Source organism: Drosophila miranda (assembly GCF_003369915.1).
Source record: "Drosophila miranda strain MSH22 chromosome Y unlocalized genomic scaffold, D.miranda_PacBio2.1 Contig_Y2_pilon, whole genome shotgun sequence".
Taxonomy (NCBI): Eukaryota; Metazoa; Arthropoda; class Insecta; order Diptera; family Drosophilidae; genus Drosophila; species Drosophila miranda.
Genome location: NW_022881614.1, coordinates 11,321,752 through 11,339,969, shown reverse-complemented (window position 1 = coordinate 11,339,969; position 18,218 = coordinate 11,321,752). Strand labels below are relative to the sequence as shown.

The 18,218-nt window shown below is 45.0% G+C and overlaps 3 protein-coding genes and 1 pseudogene across 4 annotated transcripts; 2 read left to right on the top strand and 2 right to left on the bottom strand.

Annotated features, from left to right (window-relative positions):
• Window positions 1–56: 56 nt before the first annotated feature.
• LOC117192548 (oxysterol-binding protein-related protein 9-like) lies at window positions 57–15,274 on the bottom strand. Of its 2 annotated transcripts, XM_033397246.1 has the most exons (15): window positions 14,901–15,274; window positions 13,092–13,220; window positions 12,617–12,844; window positions 12,451–12,528; window positions 4,773–4,995; window positions 4,483–4,606; window positions 2,922–3,317; window positions 2,710–2,861; window positions 2,548–2,649; window positions 2,303–2,477; window positions 2,102–2,237; window positions 1,959–2,045; window positions 1,308–1,429; window positions 1,072–1,177; window positions 57–1,000 (listed from the first exon to the last, which is right to left on the bottom strand). In XM_033397246.1, exons 1-15 carry the CDS (start codon window positions 15,078–15,080, stop codon window positions 914–916), a joined length of 2,325 nt encoding a protein of 774 aa, XP_033253137.1. In that variant the 5' UTR covers window positions 15,081–15,274; the 3' UTR covers window positions 57–913. The 2 variants fall into 2 exon arrangements, with proteins under 2 accessions (XP_033253137.1, XP_033253138.1); XM_033397247.1 differs by lacking the exons at window positions 12,451–12,528; window positions 12,617–12,844; window positions 13,092–13,220; window positions 14,901–15,274 and adding an exon at window positions 7,003–7,029.
• Window positions 11,245–12,551, top strand: LOC117192549 (annotated as a pseudogene).
• Window positions 13,392–14,705, top strand: LOC117192550 (elongation of very long chain fatty acids protein 7-like). Its single transcript, XM_033397248.1, has 5 exons — window positions 13,392–13,523; window positions 13,593–13,707; window positions 13,863–13,956; window positions 14,024–14,270; window positions 14,343–14,705. The coding sequence occupies exons 1-5, from the start codon at window positions 13,508–13,510 to the stop codon at window positions 14,663–14,665; spliced, it is 795 nt and encodes a 264-aa protein (XP_033253139.1). The 5' UTR covers window positions 13,392–13,507; the 3' UTR covers window positions 14,666–14,705.
• A 1,526-nt stretch (window positions 15,275–16,800) lies between the features above and the next one.
• On the bottom strand, window positions 16,801–17,450 carry LOC117193738 (putative fatty acyl-CoA reductase CG8306). Its single transcript, XM_033398457.1, has 2 exons — window positions 16,961–17,450; window positions 16,801–16,904 (listed from the first exon to the last, which is right to left on the bottom strand). Exons 1-2 carry the CDS (start codon window positions 17,320–17,322, stop codon window positions 16,820–16,822), a joined length of 447 nt encoding a protein of 148 aa, XP_033254348.1. The 5' UTR covers window positions 17,323–17,450; the 3' UTR covers window positions 16,801–16,819.
• Window positions 17,451–18,218: the final 768 nt, after the last annotated feature.

The window sequence follows — 18,218 nt, the reverse complement described above, 5'->3', positions numbered from 1 at the left end:
TCTTCTAGGAGAACTACATTTTGTTATCCTACAGTTTCGTCTTTTATCTTTTAATATTATTTTAAATATCGAAGCTTATATTTTGTATTCGATTCACTTTTCGTTAACTTTGCGTGGAGTATTCGGTAGCTTTGCAGTGGGTGTGGTATTGTAGGTCTTAGGAGTTTTTAAAATTGAAGGCTAGGATAGTTAGGATAGGATAGGATAGTTAATTTCAAAAATTTAATTTAAATTTAATCGTATTACTGTATTATGGTAGTGGTGTATGTATTTCGTTGGTGTGGCAGATACATACATGCATACATACATTCCTATCAGTATTGTATTTCGTCTATAGCAGAGTCTTTTATTTCAAAAATAGAATTTCTATCCTTGGTATTGGTTTCCATTTCTGTTACTTTTAGTTAGTTTGTTAGTAATGTAAAAGGTATTGAATTGGTGTTCTTTGTTTTGCAGTTTACTGCGATTGCCTTTGAAACACACTAGTACTTAGGAAATAATAATTGTGTTAATTGTGTGTAGATAGTTTCTAGTGAGTGTCCGTCGCTTTCAAGTATCACTCATGTATTGCAACCCGTTTCAGAAGAGCTTAGCTATCCTCTTCAATCGATCGTTCCGTCGTTTGTCCTGCCTTGGATTATGCTTTTCTTATTTCTTATTCTGGGTTTATTATTTACACATAACAGACAGACTCTAGAGGTAAAATCATCTCCCGCGAATTCTGTCCCGACATTCTGTTGCTCCATCGTTTCCTGCATATGTATGTTACGTTGTATCGTCAGTGTTCAGGGGTTTGCGCACTTGTGGAAATTTTACATATAGTTGAGGCTCGTTCTTGATATGAATCATATATATATATAAACATTTTTGGTGTTTCACTTGATGTCTTCTCTGCCGCCTTTAGTTGTATGCATTATCTTCTGGCCTCCTTCTCTTGCAAATAGATGCGCTGACTCAGCGACTTCGCGTAGATCCAGTTTTCGCCCACGGGCTTGAAGTGCTGATCGTAGGGGTACACATACACTCTGTCAGATATTGGCCAGGTATTGAATGGGGGTTTAATTTGATTACCTTGTGCTCCCAGGCCAAGTCGTATTCTTTGCGCATCTTGACTTGATCCCTCTGCTGCTGTTCCACAACAAATTTGGCATTGGTGGCACGTTCAATGTCGTTAAATCTGTGGGAAGAGCATAAAACGCAAACCGAGAGAGAGAGAGAGAGAGAGAGAGAGAGAGAGAGAGTGGTGATTATTTGGTGTCCGTATTGCGGGGTTAATTGATTGATTGGGATATTGGTGATCTGATTACTTGAGTCCCGCTGTCACTTCCTTCCAAACGCGTCGCGATTCGTATTCATCCTGCTCAACGATTGGTCGAACTTGTTTCTTAAATATTGGTATGCGATTTACGTCAACGAATACTTCGGTTTTCTAGAAAATTCAAGAGGCACACATACACGGGTCACTAGGCGATCAACAGCAATACTCAGAGCAGCTCTAATACTCAACACACAACATATATTTAGAATATGTTATACAGGTACACATAAACAGTTTGAAAAGTTCAACAGTTTGGACAGACAGGCAGAGGAGTAGTAGCTAAACGAGCACATGGTTAAGTTTATATTGTGCTTGGATTGGATAGTTGGTATTATTAATTTTCTAGATAAACAAAGTAAATACACAGGAAATGCACCCAAACTATTTAAGAGAAAAGCAGAAGAACCGTGAAAAGTAAGTAGAGGTACAGGGTGGTAGAGGTTAATGTAGAGGGTGTAGAGGATTTGGCTGCCAACTCGTGGGGTTGTTTCTTGCAGCGTGTTGGGCGCAGTGTAGGCATAAAGGGGGGTTAAGTACATAAATAGGTTTCAACATTTACAAAAACAGTATGAGGATAGTACAGTAAATACACGACTACATACACGACAACACAGGCAACAAGAGGAAACGGACAACTTACATTCTTATCATGCCATTTGGCCTCCATCAGTCCGCTCCACTCGCCGGCTATGGACACAAAAGGTTTCTTATCGTTGGGCGCGTAGACCTGCGAATAATCTCAATCAATAATTGTCCAACTTAAGCCACAGGCAGTCAGCAAACCTCTGCGGAGACCTTGTTGCGCTTGCCACCATAGAAGGGCTTCGTGAGAAACTCCACGTTGGCATGGTAGCCCGTCTGTGGACATTTGATTTCCACCGAGCCGCCCAGCTCAATCCAAGGCACCGTTAATATAGATCTACGGGAGCAAAACACTTCATTGAAGAACAGGAAGGCAGGGAGAGGTCAGATCTAAACACTTGCCTCCCGTAGCCATTGGGGAAGGTTACAATATACTCCTCGCTGCGGTCCACCAGGGTGACGACACCCTCGCCGATGTTGTGCACGCCAATGGAGAGGCCCAAGAACTTTGACTTTGTCCAGACGTGGGCCGCAAAAGTGATTTTCTTATTATAATGCTCAGCATAGAAGGCCGAAACTGCAAAGGACAGAAGAAGACGGTGCATTCGGTTAAGGGCATTCATTTGTGGTGCATTTGGTTTTCTTACTTGGCGGATGATGGGACACCTGCTCCGCTAAGAAGGTTAGCTGATCCCGCCGGCACCAGGGCACTGGGCCGTCGTGCACCTCATTAGTGTCCTGAACTTCGTCTAAAAAATATGTCCCCAGTCCATTAGAGAGCATTGCTTGTTGGATTTCTGGCTACTTACCAGGAAGATCCCAGTGACATTGAAAGACTTCACCCAGTATGGGATTGTAGGGCTTCTTGGCCACCGCACTCTTGCGTCCGGCGTGGTAGGCACTCAGATACCAGCGGCAGACCTGGACAATTCGATCGCGTGGGTCGTCCAGCTCCGAGATTCTGTGGGTTAAGCGCATCACTCAGTTGCTGATTTTTTTGGAAAGACATCCGCACACTCACTTTAGAAACAAATCGGGATGGGCGAAGTAGTCGGCATACATCTCCAACAGAGAGCGACGCTCCAAGATGAAGGTGGGCAGGACCACCTTGGTGAGGTCCATGCCAATCTTTACCTGCGACAACAGATGGGTGATCATCGAGCCGTGCGCCTCCATGCTGAGGTCATTCTCCTCCTCCTCTTCGTACAGTGCGTCATAGTCAATGCCATTGTCGTAGCTGTCGCTGCGAGAGCTCATCGAGTTCTTGGCCGACTTGGTTGCCCTGCTCGCCACCGCATCCCCATCCGCAGCGCTCTCCTCTATTTCCGGCAGTGTCTCGGTAACCGTCTCAGTCGGCGGCCCAGTGGCCTCCCCGTCGTGGGTGGGTGATGTGGGCTCTGCGAAGCCCCGCGTGGCGCTGCAAAGTGAAGTCGAATCACAACTTGTTGATTTAGATTCGTGCGGCGCTTGGGCATAAATTATGCGCTGACATAAATCCTCCAGCATGATGTCAGGGCTGGCGTCACTTGGGAGATGATAGCCTCCTGCCGCTCCTCCTCCACTGTTGCTTGCTTCATTTATAATTTATAAAACGGAACACTTACAGCGACCTAGCACACGCAAACATTAGCAACCATCCACACAGATACGCACACACACATACACAGCTGTAAATGGTGGCACATGCAAGTGGGATGGCTCTTTGCTCACCTCAGACTCACGCGTGGGTCTTGAACATGGCGTGGGAGGGAGGGACACTCCTGCTGCTGCTGTTCAAGCTTTAGTGCACCAGACGGCGTACAGCCTTGCAGTGCATCCTCCTGCGGAGGCAACGAATCGAATGGAAAACAAACGGAAACGAAAGGAAGAAAAGCCGCTGCTATTTTGTGCGTTGCCTAGGCCATTTCGACCATTGCTGAAAAATCTATTGAAAATTCCAGTCGTCGAGAGGGTTTAGACGTATGTACGGTGGTGCACTCCACCATGCGCTGCGAGTCGATGACGAACGCAACTACAACTGACAGGACGATTGATTACACAGACACAGATACAGCTACAGTCACAGTCACAGTCACGGACACAAACAGAAGACGACGAAGGCAACGTCGCGCGACAAGCCACCACGAAAACGAAAGCTTGGACGCGTCAGCTGTGTCGCCACGAAGGGGTCTGCTGTCGTGGAGCAGGAGGGCAAGCAGGGTCGGTGGGGAAATTGTATTTATTATTTACACGCGACTTGGCGTCTCCGGAACTGCTGCAACTGCGACGAACTTTCAAAGGATACGTCAGGCATTGCATTCGGCAGGGGCTCCCCAGGCGCATGCGTCCAACTGGAATAGCAGGAGGAGGAGGTGGCTCGTGACGCTTGGGGCAAGAGGAGTATCGTCATATGTACGTATATGGCGGTGGGGGAAGAGGAGGCGAGGCAATGGTTCAATGGCAGCACAATGAATGCGTAATTTGCGTACGCATCATGCTAACTGGCTTCCGCATCACCGCACATCCTGACCGCTGATGGATGGCATTTCTAGAGGCTGTCGTCAGCAATTTCATCCTGCTGTAGGAGGGACTCTTCTACTCACCAGCCAATCGGAGAGCTGCCTATGCTGGTATAGGGATCATCGTGGGCATCGTAAAAGTCCTCTTCACCTTCGCTGCTCGAGTAGGAGGTCTCGGGCACAACCAGACCCAGGGACGCTGTGGTGGCTGCAAAGCGGAATGCAAATCGGAATTAGCAATAGGCTAGCAATACTAGCTTAAATAGAACTCGAGGAGCAATCGACCAGAGGCCCACTTGACCCTGAGCTAATTGCCCACCGAGATATTTAAAATGCTAAAGAAATTTGTGGCATTCTAGCACTTGACCACTCACCATTTTCCGTGATTGAATCATCCTCGTCGTCCCCTGGTTCGCCCTTGCCGGCTAAAACATCCTTTGACATCCCTATGCCACCGCCGATGATGACAAAGCCGCTGGCCGAGGAGGTTGTTGAGGGGGCTGCCTGGGGACCGTTGTATATGCCGTTGATGGGATGAGCCATGTTTTTGGCAATCTGTAGGCTAACAATCGAGTGCTTGATGTGATCCAGCATGGCCTGCACAAAGAGTAGAGGTATTTTGGTTTTCTTTATTTTTATACCCGATACTCAAAATGAGTATTGGGGTATATTAGATTTGTGGTAAAAGTGGATGTGTGTAACGTCCAGATGGAATCGTTTCCGACCCCATAAAGTATATATATTCTTCATCAGCATCAATAGCCGAGTCGATTGAGCCATGTCGGTCTGTCCGTCTGTCCGTCCCCTTCAGCGCCTAGTGCTCAAAGACTATAAGAGCTAGAGCAACGATGTTTTGGATCCAGACTTCTGTGATATGTCACTGCTACAAGAACATTTCAAAACTTTGCCCCGCCCACTTCCGCCTCCACAAAGGGCGAAAATCTGTGGCATCCCCAATTTCGACGATACGAGAAAACTAAAAACGCAGAATCGTAGAGGATGACTATATCTTCCAGAGTGCAAAATCTGAACCAGATTGTATAATTATTATAGCCAGAAACAAGAAAACAATTTCATTCTTTCTCGCTCTGTCTCTCTCTAACACACAGGTTTCATGGTCGGTTTTGCCAATTGCAAAATATGAGTTCAAGGATCTCAGAACCCATAAGAGCTAGAGCAACCAAATTTGGTATCCACACTCCTGTGATATCGGACCTTGACCGTTTCGTGTCCAAATTTCGCCACACCCCCTTCCGCCCCCGCAAAGGACGAAAATCTGGGGCATCCACAAATCTCAGAGACTATTAACGCTAGAGTAACCAAATTTAGTATCCGCACTCCTGTTAGATCCTACTATAAAACGTATATCTCAAAATTTCGCCCCACCCCCTTCCGCCCACACAAAGGACGAAAATCTGTTGCATCCACAATATTGCAGATTCGAGAAAACTAACGAGGGGGAACGTTGTGAGTTGCTGCGGACACCGCAACTCTACAGTTATACCCGATACTAAGTCAGTATGGCTCTCCTCCGGCAGACGCCGCTAATATTAAACGACACGACAAAGAGTGCGTGCGAGAGAGACAGAAAATCAGTCTGAGCGTGACGTCGGGCGCTGCGTAGCCAGTGCAAATTGATTTGTTCATTTTGGCTATAAAAATGGTCTGATCTGATCCAGATTCAGCAGTCTGATAGATATGGTGGTTTTCTATGATTCTGCGTTTTCAGTTTTCTCGAATGTGCAATATTGTGGATGCAACAGATTTTCGTCCTTTGTGGGGGCGGAAGGGGGTGGGGCGAAATTCTGAGATATACGTTTTATAGTGAGATCTAACAGAAGTGCGGATACTAAATTTTGTTACTCTAGCCTTAATAGTCTCTGAGATTTGTGGATGCCCCAGATTTTCGTCCTTTGCGGGGGCGGAAGGGGGTGTGGCGAAATTTGGACACGAAACGGTCAAGGTCCGATATCACAGGAGTGTGGATACCAAATTTGGTTGCTCTGGCTCTTATAGGTTCTGAGATCCTTGAACTCATATTATGCAATTGGCAAAACCGACCATGAAACCTGTGTGTTAGAGAGAGACAGAGCGAGAAATAATGAAATTGTTTTTTTGATTCTGGCTATAATAATTATACGATCTGGTTGAGATCTTATACTCTAGAACATATAGTCATCCTCAACGATTCTGCGTTTTTGGTTTTATCGTATCTTTAAAAATGTGGATGCCACAGATTTTCGTCCTTTGTGGGGGCGGAAGTGGGCGGGGCGAAGTTTTGAAATATTTTTGTAGCAGTGACATATCACAGAAGTCTGGATCCAAAACATCGTTGCTCTAGCTTTTATAGTCTTTGAGCACTAGGCGCTGAAGGGGACGGACAGACGGACGGACGGACGGACGGACGGACAGACGGACAGACGGACAGACAGACAGGGCTCAATCGACTCGGCTATTGATGCTGATCCAGAATATATATACTTTATGGGGTCGGAAACGATTCCTTCTGGACGTTACACACATCCACTTTTACCACAAATCTAATATACCCCAATACTCATTTTGAGTATCGGGTATAAAAATCAAAAAGTTTTTTGTATGTACGATTTTCCTCATCTCATTAAATCCTTAAGAAATGGGCTGCTCACTTCTGTGGACACTTCTCACTGTGATCTCTCTTCTCCTGATGGCATTGTTAGTTTTAAAGTTGTTCAAGAGCTGTGGGAGATGGGGGAGCACGCTGGAACTAAAATGTTCCCTAAATTATCTAGGCATCATATATACCCAAATTCGTTCGAAAAAATGCGTGTTAAGTTTGCAACACAAATTTTCAGCAGAACTGTTCAAGGTGCTATTAAAACCGTTTGCGAAACTGTTGGATTTAAAAACAGCACAAATCAAGTTGCCTTATCCACAGCTGAATTTATAAATAAAATAGACCAGATATTTGACTGCATGAATAGTGGTTCATTATATGCGGATAATGTGTACAGATCTGCGATACAGCTTAACAATGTACCCCACAAATTCATTCAATTTTTTTTAAGCTATATTAAAGACGTAAATTTTGTGGATTCGAAGAAACGTGTTTATTTTCTTGACGGCATACAGATTACATTAAAATCCCTTCTTTTACTTGCTGATGAGCTTTTAACGAATTCAGATAAGTTTTTTATTATGACAAAAACGCTCAACCAGGACTAACTGGAAAACACATTTGCAGTAGTGAGGCAAAAGGGTAGCAATAATACCAATCCCTCTGTAGCGGAAATTAATAATATTTTCGCAAGAATTTTAAATATAACGAGGGGGAACGTTGTGAGTTGCTGCGGACACCGCAACTCTACAGTTATACCCGATACTTAGTCAGTATGCTCTGCTCCGGCAGACGCCGCTAATATTAAACGACACGACAAAGAGTGCGTGCGAGAGAGACAGAAAATCAGTCTGAGCGTGACGTCGGGCGCTGCGTAGCCACTGAAAATTGATTTCTTGCTTTTGGCTACAAAAATAATCCGATCTGATCCAGATTCAGCAATCTGATAGATATGGTCATTATCTATGATTCTGCGTTTTTAGTTTTCTCGAATGTGCAATATTGTGGATGCAACAGATTTTCGTCTTTTGTGGGGGCGGAAGGGGGTGGGGCGAAATTCTGAGATATACGTCTTATAGTGAGATGTAACAGAAGTGCGGATACCAAATTTGGTTACTCTAGCCTAAATAGTCTCTGAGATTTGTGGATGCCCCAGATTTTCGTCCTTTGCGGGGGCGGAAGGGGGTGTGGCGAAATTTGGACACGAAACGGTCAAGGTCCGATATCACAGGAGTGTGGATACCAAATTTGGTTGCTCTGGCTCTTATAGGTTCTGAGATCCTTGAACTCATATTTTGCAATTGGCAAAACCGACCATGAAACCTGTGTGTTAGAGAGAGACAGAGCGAGAAAGAATGAAATTGTTTTCTTGATTCTGGCTATAATAATTATACGATCTGGTTGAGATTTTACACTCTAGAACATATAGTCATCCTCTACGATTCTGCGTTTTTGGTTTTATCGTATCTTTAAAAATGTGGATGCCACAGATTTTCGTCCTTTGTGGGGGCGGAAGTGGGCGGGGCGAAGTTTTGAAATATTTTTGTAGCAGTGACATATCACTGAAGTCTAGATACAAAACATCGTTGCTCTAGCTCTTATAGTCTTTGAGCACTAGGCGCTGAAGGGGACGGACAGACGGACAGACAGACATGGCTCAATCGACTCGGCTATTGATGCTGATCAAGAATATATATACTTTATGGGGTCGGAAACGATTCCTTCTGGACGTTACACACATCCACTTTTACCACAAATCTAATATACCCCAATACTCATTTTGAGTATCGGGTATAAAAATAGTTCGTTCGTCCGACTTTGGGAATTGTGAAGCTGATTTTGAAGAAGGAACCGATGTCCAAGCGAGCATTGAGGGTGTTTTTGACGAGTCAAATAATTTAAAAGTTGAGCATCCTTATGATCATGATGAGTTGCTTTCAAAGTTCGATTTTGATGGTAGTGGTTTTGAAAATTATTTCGAGAAGGACTCCTTTAAAACCTCAAAGGAAATAAACATCGAAGTAGCATCTATGAGATATTTTGTGGGCTATGTGGCTTTTAAGACCATTCCAAGGCTTAACTGCGAAACTTGCTCCAATTGTATGAGAAAGGAGGATGAAGTTATTACTGTGCCTAGTAAACTGTTCATTTTTTAAAAAAATTATCAGAAATTGACAGATTTTGGTAGCCTTATTGCTCCTTCCGATTGCCTCATGGAAGTAAGCAAGAAGCACATTTTAATTTTTTGTAAGTTTTTTGAAATGGTCCTCAAAAAGTTGGCATTAAAAACCTAATTTTAAAAGCATGTCAAGATGAGACTCCTCTTTGGTTTACAGGCGAATGTCGTGAGCATAAATTGGCTCTATTAGATTTTTTAATATTAGTTCTTCTTAGGAAACATTCTTTGTGGGCTATACGAGGAGGAAAAAAAAATGCGTCAAAAAAGCTAAAAATTATGGCTCAATAAATAATACAACCAACAGCTTTTTGAACCAAAAAACCAAAACAGAACACCAAGATAAACCAAACGAGGGGGAACGTTGTGAGTTGCTGCGGACACCGCAACTCTACGGTTATACCCGATACTAAGTCAGTATGGCTCTCCTCCGGCAGACGCCCCTAATATTAAACGACACGACAAAGAGTGCGTGCGAGAGAGACAGAAAATCAGTCTGAGCGTGACGTCGGGCGCTGCGTAGCCACTGCAAATTGATTTGTTCCTATTGGCTATAAAAATGATCTGATCTGATCCAGATTCAGCAATCTGATAGATATGGTCATTATCTATGATTCTGCGTTTTTAGTTTTCTCGAATGTGCAATATTGTGGATGCAACAGATTTTCGTCCTTTGTGTGGGCGGAAGGGGGTGGGGAAAAATTTTGAGATACACGTCTTATAGTAAGATCTAACAGAAGTGCGGATACCAAATTTGGTTACTCTAGCCTTAATAGTCTCTGAGATTTTTGAATATCCCCAGATTTTCGTCCTTTGCGGGGGCGGAAGGGGGTGTGGCGAAATTTTGAAACAAACTCGTCTCGGTCCGATATATTAGGAGTGTGGATACCAAATTTGGTTGCTCTAGCTTTTATAGTCTCTGAGATCTAGGCGCTAATGTTTTACTCTATGCAAAGCCGCCTATGCTACGTGTGTGTTAGAGAGAGACAGGGCGAGAAAAAATGAAATTGTTTTCTTGATGCTGGCTATAATAATAACACGATCCAATTCAGACTCCGCAGTCTTAAAGATATGGTCATTCTCTACAATTCTACGTTTTTGGTTTTCTCATATCTTTAAAATTGTGAATGCCACAGATTTTCGTCCTTTGTGGGGGCGGAAGTGGGCGGGGCGAAGTTTTGAAATATTTTTGTAGCAGTGACATATCACAGAAGTCTGGATCCAAAACATCGTTGCTCTAGCTTTTATAGTCTTTGAGCACTAGGCGCTGAAGGGGACGGACAGACGGACGGACGGACGGACGGACGGACGGACGGACAGACGGACAGACGGACAGACAGACAGGGCTCAATCGACTCGGCTATTGATGCTGATGAAGAATATATATACTTTATGGGGTCGGAAACGATTCCATCTGGACGTTACACACATCCACTTTTACCACAAATCTAATATACCCCAATACTCATTTTGAGTATCGGGTATAAAAATCTGACCATCCAAATTCAAGACGAGCATCAATGTGCTGAGTCATTCCAGATGGCTTCCCTTCGTCAACGATTCATATTTTGTTTTTGTATTCTTTCTCTCGAGACGCACCGACTCGACGCTGACCGAGGCATTGACGAAGCCGAGTAGCACTTCGGAGGCGAAGGTAGCGTAAAACTAGAAGTACTAGCCCCGCGCGCCCGTACCATGAAGCGTCAAACGAAAATTGAAAAAGCATTTGTTCCTCATGCGACATCTTGGTATTGTATAGTCTTTGGCCATAATGACTTAGTATCGGGTATAACTGTAGAGTTGCGGTGTCCGCAGCAACTCACAACGTTCCCCCTCGTTTTTAATGGACAGGCAAGGCCAATCGATTCGCCTTCGCCAAAGTTTGGCAAGGAAATGAAGAGCGACTGTTGGCCAGCAGACCCCTCTGCCAGCTGCTGGGCGGGTGTCATTCTCCCAAGCTCGTGCATCTGGCCATAGGGCTAACCCTGAACTTGCATTTTAAATCGATGGGGATGGGGGGGAGGAGAGGCCTAAATAGTGTGCCTTGGGAAACGTGTGTCGTTAAAGTTACTTTAGATAGACTAGATTACGAGTATATCGTAAATTCGTAATTCCAGTAATACATACTATATATATATATATATTTTGTTAGATTTTGTGTCCGAGAGTTCAGCGAAATGGAGAATAAAATGGAGGGTGATTCGGACACCGAGCTGCTTGATCCGTTCAAGCACAGCATGGCTGAGGTCAGCTCCCGGGTCGATGCCTACAAGAGACGCCTGGAGGAGAATGATGTGCGACTCAAGATGGCAAGCCTCAGTCTGCAGTCGAGTTTCTGCGCGCTGAGCTTCGACATGATTGGTATTCGACAGGATATAGAAAAGTTGGAGCTACAGAGGGAGCAGCACCAGCAGCTGCAACGGGAGCTCATGGCGCGCCTGGAGCCCGATACCATTGAAGAGTCTACTGCAGAGAATGGCTCTCCGAAGGTGGAGATAAATCACTGCCAAGCGACGGAAGGCAAAGACGAAATTGTTTTCATTCGATTCGGCCCAAGTAAGTGCCCATATCAGAACTGTCGGCGCCAAGTGGACAGCCAGTTGCTTCTTCTGCACTATCTCTTCGACCACGAGCAGGAGAATTCTGGCGTCCAGCAGTACCACCGGCTGATCGAGGGCCAACGCACGGTGTTGTCCTTTCAGGCCATGAACTATCCCGTTGGGGTGAACCAGGTGCTGGGGCTGCTTGCCTACTGCGGCACGGTGGAACAGCAGTTTGTTCAACAGAAGAGCCCAATGCGCCGGAAGGTCTACAACAGCTTCCTGCCGCAGCAGCACGTGCACCTGGAGAGCGACATACCCGTTGTTGTGGTTAATTTGCAGGACGAAGCCCAGTGCAATGCTCTCGGAAAAGTTGCAGGCGCGCCAAAGCCACCTGCTGGACAAACACACGGATCACATTTTCGTGATCTGGCTGGTCACGCCCAACATCAGGCGTAAACTGAATGCCACACTTTATTTGTGCGGACGCGATGCCGCTGTCATGGGAAGTAGTGTGGTGCGTGTGCGTGGAGTCAACCGGAGCCAGGAAACGCACCGCTTCATGCCCGTGGATTCCAACTACTGGCGACTGACTTATGACGAGATGCAGAAGCTCTCAAACGGCTTCCGCGACGAGCTACACCTGGAAATCGGCCTCACAGAGGTACCGCTCATGTAACTTCAGTTAAATTGACATTCACCGACTGCCCGCCCCTCCGTTCGACCCTTCGCGTACTTACACTGGCGTTCTCCTGTAGCGCTTTACATTTGGCCTGCTCGTCGGGGTAGCTCAGCTCCGCGATGCGCTTTTCCAGCAACTGTTTTGAGTGGAAGAAAAAAATACGTTAAATTACATAATTCGTTTGCATTCCGTGGGAAGGACACAAGGTTGAGAGAACAACTCACGTTTGTCTGCTCTATCATCAGCTGGAGGTAGGCATCCGCTTCGGAAACGCGGCGTGCTAGCAGCTCCAGGTGATTGTGCCGTTTGCCGCCATAGCTGGACTCCTTGGTATACCCGCCAGCGATGTAGAAGGCGCTCTGACTGTCCCACAGACGCGAGCGGTTCGCGTGGCGTCGTATTGTGTCCTCCAAACGTCTCACCCACTGCTCCCGCTCCTCGCTGTGTCGCGCCTGCATGCACAGACACCAGTGAGAGACAAAAAAGTTTTATCGTTACAAAGCGCCAACCACCAAAAGGAAGAACGGAAGGTTCTTTCATGATTGTAATAAGTTGAACACAAAGTGTTATTCTGACTGGGGAAGGGTTAAGGGTCAAAGAGGGAAAGGTGGCTGCTTGTACGTCAACACATACGTCGCAGGTATTTTTAATCATCGAGTAGTTTTATTCAATTGATGCACACACGTGCCGGGCACTTGCCTGAAAGTGAAATGTCTTGTGATCGACGGTTATTGTGAAGGTGTTATCCTCTTGATCATCAATGCCGATCAGGGCGTCCTTGAGTCGCACACAGCCGCGTCGCACGCCCTTCATCATCTTCTCCTTGGACTGGAAGCAGAGAAATGCGTTGAAATTTGGGTAAGCTCATTAAACAGAGTTCCCCCGTCCAGTACTTTGGACGGGAATGCGTCAAAGGTGATTGCGGTGGTTCCGAAATCAATGAATTCAAATCAATGCTACTGTGGAATTAAAAATAATGTGCTGCGGAATGCAGCCGCTTAGATGTACGCCAGCAGTCGGAGGCAATAGAACGTGCAATCGGTGCTATCTCTCTATCTCAAGAAGCGCATATCTCAAGGAGTAGCTGTGAAGGATACTCCTATAAACGGTCAACCATGGAAGCGGCAACCAGTGAGCACCAAGGACTATGGATATTATCCCATCTACACTCCAGCTCCCATCTAATCTGTCGAATTTTAGGTGCGAGTGCCAAAGTGATGGTGGATTTGAAACATCCTTGGATGATGGCGGATCCGTGGTTCATGGCTGCCACGCTAGGCATATATCTGTACTTCGTGACGTCGGTGGGTCCACTGTAAGTCTGCTATGATAATGAAGCTCGTTTGCATTTCATGCCACTGAACCAAGTTGAACCTTTGTACAGAAAATATTTTAAGCAATTCAGGGCCTTCGACACAACTATGCAAGAACTAGTCGGAAACGAGCTTTCAATCCGTTGTCCACTTTCAGATTTATGCAGTTCCGCAAGCCCTACGAGCTCAAAAAGCTGATTATAGCCCACAACGTGATCCAGGTCGTCTCCTGCATATACATCATTAGAGAGGTGAGTGAGTATGAGCGGGAGCGATGCAAGGTCTGTGATCTCGGATGTTTGTTTGAATCCTTCACAGATTTTCTATTTGTCGGACAATTCCATATATATTTTCTGGAAATGCCGAGACCTTGGCAGCAGTCCCGAGATGGTGAGGCGCTACTATGAGCTGGCATACTTCCTCTTTTTTCTGAAAACGTCGGAGCTTTTGGAGACGGTGATCTTTGTGCTGCGCAAGAAGCAGAATCAAGTGTCAAATCTGCACCTCTTCCATCACTTGTCCACCCTGACGCTAGTATACATTCTCATACACTTCAACCAGAATGGTAATGTTCTTTGATCTGCCATCCAATGATTCAAAGTGTAATGGTATCCATTCCCCTTCTCTTCGTCAACAGGTCTTTCTGCTTACTACGTCGTCTTCCTCAACTCCGTTGTGCACATCTTCATGTACTCGTATTACTTAGTGGCAGCGGTGGCCGATAAGAGCACTATCCGCGCTCTGACGCCCGTCAAGAAGTTCATTACAGTGATTCAAATGGTGCAGTTTTGCCTCATATTGACCCAGGTGGCGTTCCAGACTGCATTTTGCGGCATTCCGAAAGTAGTTTTTGGCTACTTCACGTTTGTTATAACGGTCATGTTGTATGGCTTTTATGACTTTTTTACGAGAGCCTACAGTAGCCCAAAGCCTGGCAAGAGCGAATCTTCTGTGGAGTAAATATGTGAATAAGAACAATACATGCGTCCGGACCAACAAATGTGCCTTTATCTCTATACAATTTATCCAAATGCACAATGCAGATAAGATAATAGTTCTGGGCAATTGCTGTGATTCTTGTTGGAGGCGTCGGTGTCGGAGTCTCGGCGTGATACGTGGAGAAATGTTTTTGACATGCTATTATTCATATTCCAGCTGACATACAGCGATCACTATCTGTCGCACACACACTCACCGTGTAGTAGGAGAGCAGGCCCGCATTCTCGTCCAGCACGAAGAAGCGGTACTGCCAGCCCTTCATCACGTTCGTCCATTTGCTCAGGGTTCCTTCCAGTGTGCTGGCGCCGGCACCAGCCCCAGCTCCAGCTTCAAATCCAGCACCAGAACTGGGCGCACTTGAAGGAGTACTGGGCATTTTTCCAGCGGCTGCAGTATCAGTATCTGCAGCCTGAGCCTGAGCCTGAGCTCGCCCCTCCTCCACGACTGCCTTGCATGGATCTTTCCGTGCCGCTGGCGCTCGCGCCAACCAATTCCTCCTTGCTCTTCTCGGTCAAAAAATCTCGCTCACGGCTTCCCAGACTCGAGTCCGTTCTTTTGCAAAACAAAGGTACAGAGTGACCGCGGGTACTCCGATATACGGTCCGACCCTCAGAAATATACCGAAACATACCGTCTCAGTTAAAAAATATACCGTAAATATACTGACGGCTCCAAGTTCTTTTTTACATATTCCTCGTTTTTGATCTTCCGTCGAATATTTCCAGCTACAGAGAACATTTAGCCATGCCCACATAATTTTAGCCCATTGATGAATCAATTTTCTACACAATTGGTTAGTTTTTAGTCCTTGCTTTTATTGTATTTTGACTAAAATAAGGCTTAAACAAAATAGTTCAACAAGAAAAACAGTCGCTATGTTGCGTGTAAGCCCTAGTATAGCTTTTGTATACCCTATTTTGTTATTTTTATATGAAAGTGTAAATATTGATATGAAGATAAAACGTAACTAATAAAGACCTCTTCTCAAAATTTTTTAGACATATTCATGTTTATTATTGGTATATTGCATATACCGATCCTGATACCTATTCTTGGTCCCTGCAAGAAAAAAATAAGCTTCAAATATCGTTGAAATATGTTTAAAACAGAGACTAAATTGTTTTTACCTTCTTTGGAGCCTGGGATGACAAACATATTCACAATTCTATAACATCCATTTCCCCCAGGGTATGTGTGCATGGAATGGGACTCATTGTTGTCAACCGGTTATGACGACTAATTCCTGGTTTTTGATATTCCGTAATATTACTAGCAAGATAGAATCTTCAACTCTGAGCACATGATTTTATCCGGTTGATGAATCAATTTCCTACAACACTGGCTATTTTTAAGCTATCATTTTCATTGGATTGGATTAAATAAATAACGTCAACTACAATTTCGACTAAACGAATTTTTGTAGATGGTAACTACACACTAACTACACATCGACTACATACTCACCATATTTTTATGTAAATTTCATGGAAGCGCCAGAACGTCCAGTTTTTGACACGACTTTTTCCCATATTTTTGAAAAAAAATATTGTGGCAAACGATCAGGAATTCGATTCATACATTGGTGCATTTGACAAGAGGGTGACTCCATAAAGCGTCTAAGAAAAATACTAAAAAAATGTATAAACATTTGCAAGGTGTGTAAGCTAGTCATGGTGTAAGCTGCCAGCGTGTCCGTGTTTTTATACCGATATATATATCGTCTCATTTTCAACGCCCTGACAAGACAATAAGTATTTTGGTATTTATCTATCGACTTTCGGGTACAAAAAATACTAGTAATATTTTGAGTTGTTAAAGGCGCGAAATTTAAAGGAGAAATTGTATGCTCTTCTAACAGCGTCCAAATGAAAGTAATGTCTCATTACTCACTTGTAAAGACAAGACTTTTTTTCATAACTTTTTTCAAAAGTACAAAAACCAACGTTTTATTTGCTGAATTTTAAGTCAATTACATTTCCGCTCAACAGCACCAACTAAAACACTTAGGACCTAAGAAGAAAGCATATTAACTACGGCTTGGTTGGCAGGGCACGAATTTTGGTCTCAAGCACTTAACTAAGCTAAAAACAAATCCTATCCGGGTGGAGCTGTCGCTTAACTGGCGAAGAAACACCTGTAGAGCATGTATAGGATGCCAAAGAGCCAGATACCCTTGTAGACCTTGTCCACCACCCACATACTGAAAGACAGATTGAGATCAGTGCATTTTTCTTGTCAGAATTCCAAAATACTTACACTTTCATGTGTCTCCGGGCCGCTGGAATGGATTCGTCCGACTCCTTAAGGATCAGACGACGGGCGCAGAGCACACAGTTGGTGAAGTTATCGATTAGATCGAGCTCGATCTTTTCTATCACATATGTTTTCCGCTCTTTGTTGTTCATTAGCTTCCATAGCTTCACAGCCTCCGAATTGTCAAAGTTCCAGACGTTGTTTGCATAATACTCGAATACCTCGAAGCCCTTGAAGATTCGGTTCTGTACGCGGCAAAGGACGGGAGGGTAGCGAAGCAGCCAAAGCAGGGCATCCACGAACAGGGCCGGCATCCATTGGAAGAGGTTCATGCAGATGCAGTGCACCCAGTAGTTGGATTTCATGGATCCGCCCGGGTACCGCCCGGTGTTCTTCCGAAATGACGTCGGTTAATGGACTAATTAATGACGCACTGATATGATTCTTGACTCTGGTGCAAGGCTCAATTTCAATAGATTTTGTGCAATTAACCAATTATACCAGTCAGGGGATGCAGCTGCCGAAATGCTTTTGTTAGTTGCTCTTAATGCCAAATTTCACAGTAATTAGGCAACCCGCCTGTCTTCTGGGGACACAAAAGGCTGGCTCTGGAGGACTAGATTATGCCGCTCGTGCGTATTTCTGGATGCCACACATACACACACACACACACTTGTTGTCCGGGCGAATGTAAAACTGTTCTGTGCAAATGTTTGGCGAAACATCCTGCTTTATATGGGGTCCTTTGCGAGGGACCGTGGGCGAGTGGTGCGAAACTTCTCTTGCTGCTGCTGCTGCTGCTGCCTTCGTCAGGAGGTGCGTGTGGGCACAAAATACAGTTTTTTGAATGGCTAAATGCAGATTACCTGCAACAACAGCCCAGAAGGAGACCTTGACAATGTCCGTCTCTGGTCCATGGACTGCGGTCTGCCCTCGCCCAGATATGTTTGTCATGACTGTCATGCATTCTCGTACCCGGAGTGCTGTCAGCCAGACAAAGGCCAGGCCAGATTCATTGTGTGCACTTAATTCAACATCAACATTCAACCAACAAAAACAGTACCAGCAATGACGTAGCAACATTATGACGCCAGTTTGCTGGTTACTGGAGCTCCAAATTGTATGCAAATCGCCCACAATTGTTATGTTACGCCCACTTTTAAGTTCCAGAAGGAACAGCAGAAGCCGGGGCAGACGCCGGGGCAGAAGCAGTGGCATCAGCAGGGGAAGGAGTAGCCTTGCCTGGCACGTCCAATTAGCC